Raw genomic sequence first — 11,606 nt, forward strand, 5'->3', positions numbered from 1 at the left:
ACTTTTAATTTAGTTGCTAAAGTCAGGAAGATTTTGAGCAAAACTGACAGTGAGGTGCAGATCAGAAGCAGTAGCAGAAGCCTCCTCTTGTTTCCCGTAGCAATAAACAGACAAAAACAAAACAAAGCAAAACAAAATCAGTCTAATGTGGCTATTAAAGTAATGGCTATAACGATAGTACAAGCCTTTCAGCAGATAGTATATTACTAAATACAATCAAGTTCCAACTAGCATCTTCTAGATACTTAGGTCCCATGTTTAACCAGTTCATGTCCATGAAAAGAACAATGATACAAAACTATCTACTGGCTGCTTTAACTTCCTTTTTTTTAAAAAAAAAATTGCTAACAGAAACATTTATTTCATATGAAAATTTTGAATTAGAAATAGAAACAGAATGGAATTAATTTATAATAAAGAATTAAGATGAAAATAATTAGTCTGTTTCCATCTTCCTTTGGAAATTGGTATACATTGTTTTTTAATTTTTTTCTATTTTTGTTTGTTTATTTCTTTTTTGTTTTTGTAAATAGAATTTAAACTTTTTTTCAAGAATGCATGTCACTCCTTTTCAATAAGAACAGAAAGGATATGGTAGCAATTAAATTCCAATCGCCAGTTCAGGATGCTGCTAATTTAATGGGAGGTGAGATGTGGAGAAAGTGGTGTTATGGAGTTTGTCTCTGCTCTGGTGGGGGTGAGGGCATGACCTAGAAAGGCTCCACTTCCAACACTGAGCTGTCATTAGTAGCAGAGCTACTCAGTTTGAAGTTTAAGCCTACCCTAGAAAAGAACCTGCTCTTTTAATGAGCATTCTATGCAAGGTCATGTTTATGGAATTTGTCTTTAATTGGACTCTGTGAAAAAGAGATGCAGTTGGCGATCCTAATTGGTAGACAGGTCTAACATGGACCTAACTTAGGAACAAAGAGGACCCTATTGTATCATCTTATGGAATGTATAAGTTAAATTGGACAGTTAGGGGCTGCCAGGCCCTATAATGGTAAAGGATGAAAACTTGTTCTTTTTCTAACTCCAGCATCCAAGCTAAGTGGAAAACCATTGTGTGACTTGAGGGTTGTGTGATGTTTCCAGGCAGATTTACATGACACTTTTCTTGGTGTGGTTTGCAGATATCCTGACAAGGGCTTTGATGATAATTATTGCCGCAATCCTGATGGGAAGCCGAGGCCATGGTGCTACACTCTTGACCCTGACACCCCTTGGGAGTATTGTGCAATTAAAATGTGTGGTAAGTTAGAGACAAATTTATTGCTTCCTTTTCCTCTAACAGACTGGATCTAAGCAGTCTTTATTAGAGATAGGTTAACAAATATTTTATTTGCTATCTATCTTAGTATGCACAGATAGCAGTTGTTTTGAAAGGTATGCACAAGTGTACACACATAAACTCATTTATATGTGCACAATGATAATATGCTTGCAGTTTAATGATGACAAGAAATTTTAAAAAAAGTTAAAAGAGAGAGAAAATGATCAGGCAATATGTACACAGTACAAAGTTCTTATGTCTGTAACCACTTCGGAGTTTATAAAACCTTCGGAGTTTATCACCTGGATCCTTTCTCTCCCAATAGTCTCTGAGTTGAAGCTTAAACTGTCATCTGATAGTAAACCTCTTTTGGACAAAGGCAGACCCTGTCTGGTTTACCTCATTGAAGTTTCTCATGGTGTCCTTAACCTCCAGAGGGTGGTGTCTTCCCTATAGCTAGTGTTGAATATGGCCTACATTTTGTTTCAACTTGCTATATTCTTCTACTCTGCTTCTGGATTCTGACCTGTAGCTAAATGCTCATGATACAAGCAAAATAACTTATCTTCTTACTTGAGATATCCCTTTAAATTTGTGAATGTGGTCCTCTCTTTTCTAGCCAACCCATGTTTATCTCTTCAAGTTTTACTATGTAATAAAAATTAGAGGCATGCTTTTACATTCTAAGCTTTGAGATCAGTAGAATTGCACACATTTATGAAGATGTATAACATTGTAAATTGGCTTGCCAATTTAAAGCTATGTATTGCTATAGAGATATATAAAGAAATGATTTATATAAAATCGTGTACCTATACCCAGCATAGCACAAAATTATGACATTCATGGGTAGATACTTGGATATTTCCCTGGACCAGCTTGATGAGGAATGTCTTCTGAATAAGGCTTATAACATTATTTGGAATGCTAAACTGTCAGTGTAATTTTTAGACCCACTAATGATATATAGCCCTTGGGCAAGTCAGAAAGGCAACAAGAAAGGACATGGCATATGTGAAGTGATCACAGAATCTGGAAGCCTCTCAGCTGATACACAGTGTTCCAGGGACACTGAATCATCTGTTTTGTCCTTTAAAAATCTAAGATGACTCCTATGACAGTATTGCTCTGTCAAGATTGGATTAGTTCCATCCATTGACTTACTTAATCACACTCAACCTTCTATCTTTTGAGATCAGTGAGGTACAATGCACCAATTGTTTCTCTTTTATTGTTTGTGATCTAGGCATTATTAAAACCTTTTCCTAGAACACAGACTAGCAAATACACACATGAATGCACAGAGAAACAACCCATGAACACACACTCACACTGCATAAATACACGTTGACATGTATACTCATACGTACACATTCATTGTATGACTGGTACAGGTATCCTGGGAAACCTGAGTGCTGCTCTCCTCTGTGGTTCTAATTCAAATCATAAGGGTGATTTTTATAAGGAGTTTGGAATAAGAAATAAAGAATGTTACTGTCATTATTTTTTTTTTACTAATTTTTAAAACACAAGCACTTACCTAACACAACTTGAATTTTACTCTAATGCATTCCCTTTAAGTTTATAAACACTAGAGACACTGATAAAATACATGTGAGAATACATTAAACATATTTATGACATTTATCAATATGGATTGTTAATAATTGTTTTTGTCTAGTTATATAGGCACATAATATATACATATGCACTGGTGTGTGTATCCTATAATCACAGGAAATTTAATGATTCAATTTCAATATAAAGTTGTTTCAGAGCAATATAATGAGGTGAGAAAGAAAAGACACTCCCACAAAAAGCTCATGACTTACAGGCTATGAAGCAATAGAGTATAAATTAAAGGAACAGGTTGTGAGACAACAAAGTGGGGAAGGATGGAAACAGTATTCAAGAGGTGTAATGTAAAGTAGATACTCACTTTGTGAGGAGCTAGCAATGGCAAGAAGATACAGCATAGTTTCCCCAGGGTGTTGTGTAGATGCCCATGTGAAAGGTATTCATCTAAGGTGAAGGATGGGGAGTGCCTACATTAGAGGAGATAAATCTAAATCCACTCTCCTGTATGATACTGAAGAATGCCATTAGTGACATTGGCTGTGAGGCAGTGTCAGCCAGTGGACAGAGAACACAAGGCTCTGGCCCCTTTCTATAGGTTTGGAGTTGCTGAGCAACTGCTATGTGTCACACGCTTCATTGTAGCAAAGGCTGAAAATGAGCCTGAGCTGAACAACAGTTCTATGAATCCACTGAAATCCCAGAGCTTTAGTATGAGCTGCCAAAGCATAGCCGACACTGTCTTGATAGGGAAATTTGTGACTTTCAGGATCATGATTCAAATGGTATTTCCTTTTCTGATGAATGAACTCCAAATTAGTGCCAGTCACTTCTTTTAAGCATTGTTCTCTAGTCAGCGCATCCCTGGAAGTAAAGGATGGATGTCACTCACTGTCTGTAAACTTGTGTCTAGGTGCTCTACAGAAGGCTTCTTTCACAACATATTCTTCACAAAGAGAGTTCTCCAAAAATGCCAGAAGCCTTTAAACATTTCAGCTGTATAAGTTTTGAGAGTCACAAGAATATGAAAATTTAAGATATTACAAACAGATAAGATTGCAAATCCTGGGCAATGACTGGATGGACTGCCAGGTTATGCTTTTCTCTGGGGCAAGTCACATTTTAAATGTTTGTTTTGTATATTAGTCATAAATAATACTAGTTGAGATTAATTGTATCAGCTGCATTACTCTGTTGGTGCTTGTAAAACTCTCTCATGACTAGCATCCCTTAAAAAGCTTCACTGATTGTTTAAGTCAATTTACAAACTTCTTGAAAGGAAAGCTGCTTTTACTTTGTCATTGGGATTTTCAGTGTATCTCTGTGAATTATGTGAGCGAATGCTTTCAATATCAGAAATTAAGAGCATGTGAATTCATTAGACATAGTGAAAATATTGGAGAATAACACAGTTTTAATAAGAAAATCTGTAATTTTCAGAAATAGAGAAATCTGTGGTATTGTCTTTATAAATTAAAAATTCTTTGTTTTTTGGTTTTTGTTTTATTTTTATCAAATTTCTTAGTGTCACCTTAAAAAGAGTGCATGTTTGCTGTGCCTTCAGTCTTTTGGGCACAAATAATCTCAGGTATATTGGGAAGATAGTTTTGATTCTGTAGGAGACTTGCGGAATGTCAGGTATACCTGAAAGCACTTTTTTTCTTGTGTTAAATCACCGAATGTTGATTTGTTTCCTTAGAGTGCATGGATTAGAATATATCTCTTGCCTTTCACCATTGATCACAGTCTGTCTCTGCAGATAACTTGCCTATGTGGTGACTCCTACTCTTAAGCTGCTTCTCTGAGTTTCTTCATTACTCTCGCAGTAGAGTCTGCACTGTGATTTAATTACTTACTTGTTTGCTTGCTACAATCATTTCTCTAGCTCAGAATTTAAAATCCTAGAATCCCAGCCCTGGAACTCTCCTCCACATCTCCTGTTTGTGCCTCATGTGCAGCTGTCTGTCTAGTTGTCTGTGATTTTCTCTATTGGCTGTTTTGATTCATCACTCTCCTCTTTATCCCATAAAGTTCTGCTGTTCATCATCAGTGTTTGGACAAATGGTTTTCTTGTGGAGTTATCACTCTGTTGCAGTTGTCCTCTCCCATATTCTTCCCACTACAAAACCAATGACACGTTCAAAATTCTGTTGACATTATTTCTGATCCTTAAGCTGAACTATAAAATACACAGAGGTAGGTGAGGGAGTGGGAAGAAGGAGAGAGAAGGCGGGGGAAGGAGAGAGGGAGGAAATAAGTTGAAGATTTTTTTGATATTAAATGAAGACAAAACCAAGCATCTTTAATTTCCCTCCCATGTTTTTAATTAAATTATTTTATTTTTTACATTCCTGTTGCCTCCCTTCTCAGTCCCCTCTGCCAGAGCTCTTCATCCCATCTCCCCTACCCTTTGCCTCTGAGAAAGTACTGCCTGCCTCACTCCCAACTCCAGCATCTGTTTTTTCTGGGGCATCAAGTCTCTACAGAACTAGGCATGTCCTTTCCTACTGAGGCAAGACAAGGAAAACCTCTGCTAAATATATGTTGAAGGTCACAGACCAGCCCATGTATGTTCTTTGGCTGGTAGCTTCATCTCTGGGAGCACTGAGGGGTCCATATTAGTTTATACTGATATTTTTCCTATGTGGATGCCATCGCCTTCACTAACTTCAATCCCTCCCCTAACTCTTCTATAGGGGTTCCCGATCTCAGTCCAATACTTCCCAAGTTGGGTTTCCTTAATTCTCTCCTCCATTTTTTCCTTGCATTTCTTCTAGATGGGAACAAATTCTGGGTCAAAAAATTTGAAGGTAGATGGATAGCCCCATCCTTCTACTTAGGATTCTATCTATCTACTAGAAGTGGTCTCTTCAGGTTCCATCTCCCCAGCATTGGGCATTTTGGCTAAGATCATCCCCATTGAGTCCTGGGAACCTCTCACATCCCAGGTCTTTGACTTTCTAGAGGTTTCCATGCCCCACTCCCCACAGCTGCAAGATTTCATTCATTCTCCTGGCCAGAGGACCCCTATACCTTATCCTGTCCACTTTCCTCCCTCCCTTCTTCCACCAAGGTCCCTCCCTCCCTTTGCCTCCCATGATTATTTTCATTCACTTTCTAATGGGAAACATCCCACTTGGCTCTGCCTTCTTGATAAACTTCATATTGTCCATCTGTGAGTTGTATCATGGGTATTCTGTTCCCTTTGGCTAATATCTACTTATCAGTGAGTGCATACCATGCATATCCTTTTGGGTCTCTGTTATCTTGCTCTGGATGATATTTTGTAGTTTCATCCACTTGCCTACAAAATTCATCATGTCCTTGTTTTTAATAGCTGAATAGTATTTCATTGTATAAATGAACCACATTTTCTATATCCATTCTACAGTTGAGGGACATCTGGGTTATTTGCAGATTCCGGTTATTATGAACAAGGCTGCTCTGAACATAGTGGCACACATGTCCTTGTGGTATGCTGGAGCATCCTTTGAGTATATGCCCAGGAGTGGTATAGCTCGTCTCCAGGTAGAACTATTTCCAATTTCTAAGGACCCTCCTGATTGATTTCCAGAGTGGTTGAACCAGTTTGCAATCCCACCAGCAATGGAGAAGTGTTCCTCTTTCTCTACATCCTCGCCAACATGTGCCATTACTTGAGGTTTTCTTCTTACCCATTTTGATTGGTGTAAGGTGCAAAAGGGGTTGTTTTGATTTTCATTTCCAAGATAAATTAGGATGTTGAGCATTTTTTAATTATTTCTCTACCATTCCTCTGTTGAGAATTCTCTATTTAGCTCTGTAGCTCATTTTTAAAAAAGATTTTATTTATTTATTTGTTTGTTTATTTATTTATTTTTATGTGTATAGGTACACTGTAGCTGTACAGATGGCCATGAGCTATCATGTGTGTGGTTGCTGGGAATTGAATTCAGGACCTCTGCCAGCCCTGCTTGCTCCAGTGTAATTCACTGTAGCTACCACATATATAGACATATATCTGTATATCTTCAGATATACCAGAAGAGGGCGTCAGATCTTATTACGGATGGTTGTGAGCCACCATGTGGTTGCTGGGATCCGAACTCATGACTTTCGGAAGAGCAGTCAGTGCTCTTACCCGCTGAGCCATCTTGCCAGCCCCTGTAGCTCAATTTTTTAATTGGGTTACTTGAAATTTAGAGTCTAACTTCTTGAGTCCTTTATATGTTTTGGATATAAGCCCTCTATTGGAAGTGGGGTTAGTGCAGAGTTTTCCTAATCTGTAGGTTGCCAATTTGTCCTATTGACTATGCCCTTTGCTTTACAGAAACAATACAGTTTCATGAGGTCCAATTTATCATTTCTTGATCTTAGAGGGTGAGCTATTGGAATTCTATTTAGGAAATCCTTGTCTCTTCCCTTTCCCTCTGTGCCAATGAGTTTGAGGTACTTTCCTACTTTCTCTTCTCTTAGATTCCGTGTATCTGGTAATATGTTGATACACTTGGACTTGAGTTTTGTACAAGGTGATAGATATGGATCAATTTGCACTCTTCTACATGCAGACCTCCAGTAAGATGAGCACCATTTGTTGAAGATGCATTTTTTTCCACTCTATGGTTTTTGGCTTCTTTGTGAAAGCTCAAGTGTCTATAGGAATGTGGGTTTATTTCTGGGTGTTCAGTTCTATTCCGTTGATTGACCTGTTTGTCTTTGTATCAATAACATGCAGTTTTTAATCACTATTACTCTGTAGTTCGGGATGGGGCTTCACACAGAAGTTCTTTTATTTTTGAGAAGGTTTTTTTGCTATTCTGGGTTATTTGTTTTTTCCATATGAAGTTGAGAATTACTCTTTCCATGTCTGTGAAAAATTGTGTTGGGATTTTGATGGGAGTTGCCTTGAATCTGTAGATTGCTTTTGATAAGATGTCCATTTTACTATGTTAATCCTACTGATCCATGAGCAGGGAGATCTTTCCATCTTTTGAGATCTTCTTCAAATTCTTTCTTCATAGACTTGAAGTTCTTGTCATAAAGATCTTTTACTTGCTTAGTTGGAGTTAAACAAAAATATTTTGTATTATTCATGTGTATTGTGAAGGGCATTGTTTCCCTAATTTCTGTCTCAGCCAGTTCATCATAAAGAAGGGCTACTAACTTGTTTGAGTTAATTTTATATCCTCTCATTTTGCTAGTGTTGTTTATCAGCAACTGTAGGAGTTATCTAGTGGAATTTTGAGTTTCCCTTATGTATAGTATCACATTATCCACAAATAGTAATACCTTGATTTCTTCCTTTCCAATTTGTATCTCTTTGACCTCATTTTGCTGTCTAATTTCTCTGGATAGAAGGTCAGGTATTATATTGAATAGATAGGGAGAGAGTGGGCAGTCTTGTTCCTTAATTAATGGGATTGCTTCATTTTCTCTCTACTTAATTATAGTGGGTCATGTTGATAGATTTTTGTATATTGAAGCAATCCTTGATTGTGGTGAATGATGGTTTTGATGTGTCTATGAATTTGGTTTGTGAGAATTTTATTGAGTAGTTTTTCATCAATATTCATAAGTGAAATTTGTTTGAAGATCTCTTTCTTGAGTTTTTATATGGTTTAAGTATCAGAGTAACTGTGGATTCACAGAATGAATTAACTAGTGTTTTTGTTTGTTTGTTTGTTTGTTTGTTTCTATTATGTGGAATAGTTTAAGGAGTATTGGTATCAGCTCCTTTTTCAAGGTCTGGTAGAATTTTACATTAAAACCACCTGGCATTTTTTGGTTGGGAGGTTTTGTCTTTTTTTTTTTTTCAGTTGGTTTCAGCTCTTTTCTTTTCTTTTAATTTTCTTTTATTAAATGTTGTCTTTAAGTGTCATACGATATCTCCTTTCCCAATTTCCCCTCCAAAAAAACAAAACAAAACAAAACAAAAAACAAAAAACCAAAAAACAACAACAAGACCAAACCCCTGTTCCCTCCCCCCTCCTCCTGCTCCCTGTGCCACCCCACCCTCTCCTGCTTACTGGCCCTGGCATTCCCCTATACTGGGGCATAGAACCTTCACGGGACTAAAAGCCTCTCCTCCCATTGATGATCAACTTGGCCATCCTCTACTATACATATGCTGCTGGTGCAATTAGTCTCACCATGTGCACTCTTTGGTTGGTGGTTTATTCCCTGGGAGTTCTGAGGGTACTAGTTAGTTCATATTGTTGTTTATCCTAAGGGGCTACAAACCCTTCAGCTCCTTGGGTCCTTTCTCTAGCTCCTTCATTGGGGACCCTATAATCAGTTTAATAGATGACTGTGAGCTTCTACTTCTGTATTAGTCGGGTACTGTCAGAACCTCTCAGGAGACACCTATATCAGGCTGTACTGTTCTTCCTTCAGTCTCTGCTCCATAGTCTCTGCAACTCATTCCATGGGTATTTTCTTTTTATTAGATATTTTCTATATTTACATGTCCTATGAGATTTCTTTTCACAGCTTCCCCTCTGGAAAAAAAGAAAAAGAAAAGGAAAGAAAAGAAAAGAAATAAAAAAAAAAAAACAAACCTTCTTCCCTCCTCTACCTCTGCTCACCAACCCACATTCTCCCGCTTCCTGGCCCTGGCATTCCCCTACACTGGGGCATAGAATCTTCACAGGACCAAGGGTCTCTCCTCCCACTTATGACCAACTAGGCCATCATCTGCTATACATATGCTGCTGGAGCCATGAGTCCCACCATGTGTACTCTCTGGTTTGTGATTTAGTCCTTGGGAGCTCTGAGGGTATTAGTTACTTCATATTGTTGCTTGTCCTAAGGGGTTGCAAACCCTTTAGCTCCTTGGGCCCTTTCTCTAGTTCCTTCTCTGGGGATCTGTATTCAGTCCAATGGATGGCTGTGAGCTTCTACTTCTGTATTAGTTCAGTACTGTCAGAGCCTCTCCAGAGACAGCTATATCAGGCTCCTGTCAGCCAGCACTTGCTGGCATCCACAATAGTGTCTGGATTTGATGATGGAATATGGGAAGATTCCCAGGTGGAACAGTCTCTGGATTGTCCTTCCTTTAGTCTCTGCTCCATAGTTTGTCTCTGCAACTCCTTCCATGGGTATTTTATTGACCCCTTTAAAAAGGAATGATGTATCCACACTTTGTTCTTCCTTCTTCTTAAGTTTCTTGTGGTTTGTAGATTGTACTTGGGTATTCTGATCTTCTGGGCTAATATCCACTTATCAGATAATGCATATCATGTGTGTTCTTTTATGATTGGTTTACCTCACTCGAGATGATATCCGATAAATCCATTCATTTGCTTAAGAATTTCATAAATTCATTGTTTAATAGCTGAGTAGTACTCCATTGTGTAAATGTACCACATTTTCTGTATCCATTCCTCTGTTGAGGGACATCTGGGTTGTTTCTAGCTTCTGGTTATTATAAATAAGGCTGCCATGAACATAGTGGAGCATGTATCCTTATTACATGTTGGCGCATCTTCTGGGTATATGCCCAGGAGTGGTATAGCTGGGTCCTCTGGCAGGACTATGTCCAGTTTCTGGAGGAATTGCCAAACTGATTTCCAGAGAGGTTGTACCAGCTTGCAATCCCACCAGCAATGAAGGAGTATTCCTCTTTCTCCACAACCTCTCCAGCATCTGCTGTCACCTGAGTTTTTGGTTTTAGCCATTCTGACTGGTGTGAGGTGGAATCTCAGGGTTGTTTTGATTTGCATTTCCCTGATGACTAAGGATGTTGAACATTTCTTTAGGTGCTTCTCAGCCATTTGGTATTCCTCAGTTGAGAATTCTTTGTTTAGTTTTGTACCCCACTTTTTAAATAGGGTTATTTGGTTCTCTGGAGTCTAACTTCTTGACTTCTTTGTGGTTGGGAGGTTTTTAATGACTACTTCTATTTCTTTAGGGATTTTGAGAGTGTTTAGATAGTTAACCTGATCTTGATTTAACTTTTTTTGTTTGTTTGTTTTTTGTTTTGTTTTGTTTTGTTTTGTTTTGTTGAGACAGGGTTTCTCTGTGTAGCCCTGGCTATCCTGGAACTCACTCTGTAGACCAGGCTGTCCTCAAACTCAGAAATCCGCCTGCCTCTGCCTCCAAAGTGCTGGGATTAAAAGCGTGCTTTGATTTAACTTTTGTATGTGATATCTGTCTAGAAAATCATTCATTTTATCTAGATTTTCCAGTTTTGTTGAACATAAGTTTTTGTAGTAAGATCTGATAGCTTTTTAAATTTCTTCAATTTCTGTTGTTATGTTTACCTTTACATTTCTGATTTTGTTGATTTGTATACTGTCTCTATGCCTTTAGTTAGTTTGGCTAAGGGTTTATCTATCTTGTTGATTTACTCAAAAAATCATCTTTTGGTTTGTTGGGGGGGGGTTGTATCATTTTGTTTGTTATTAATTGGTTGATTTCAGCCCTGAGTTTGGGCCATTTTCTCTCCGGTGAGTTTCTGAGACTGGAGCAGCCAGCCAGGAGGCACAGGCCCCACGAGTCCCAGGGGAGCCGCAGGGCGGCAGGGACAGGATCCTCTCAGCTTCTGAGTGACAGAGGAGGATCAGCATCCTTCTCTGCCCCTTCCCTGCAAGTGAAGGGCCTACCTCCAGGGAACGCCTTAAGCCAGAGACTTGGGCGAGAGCCGCCATTTTCTCTCTGGTGAGTTTCGAAGACCGGAGCAGCCAGCCAGAAGGCAAAGACCCCAAGAGTCACAGGGAACTTGCAGGGCGGCAGGGACAGGACAAGCTCTAGTCAGAGACACTAAGAACATCTAACACCA

General features: G+C 38.6%; 1 protein-coding gene across 5 annotated transcripts in view; it reads left to right on the top strand.

Moving 5' to 3' along the window:
- Hgf (hepatocyte growth factor) overlaps positions 1-11,606 on the top strand; it is an 84,894-nt gene that overhangs the window by 23,390 nt on the left and 49,898 nt on the right. For all 5 annotated transcript variants that reach the window (XM_031380033.1, XM_031380034.1, XM_031380037.1 and 2 more), the window contains one exon: positions 1,134-1,252. In XM_031380033.1, coding sequence (XP_031235893.1) covers positions 1,134-1,252 — 119 coding nt within the window. The remainder of the gene's footprint in view (positions 1-1,133; positions 1,253-11,606) is intronic.

Source organism: Mastomys coucha, unplaced genomic scaffold (genome assembly GCF_008632895.1).
Source record: "Mastomys coucha isolate ucsf_1 unplaced genomic scaffold, UCSF_Mcou_1 pScaffold19, whole genome shotgun sequence".
NCBI classification, from domain to species: domain Eukaryota; kingdom Metazoa; phylum Chordata; class Mammalia; order Rodentia; family Muridae; genus Mastomys; species Mastomys coucha.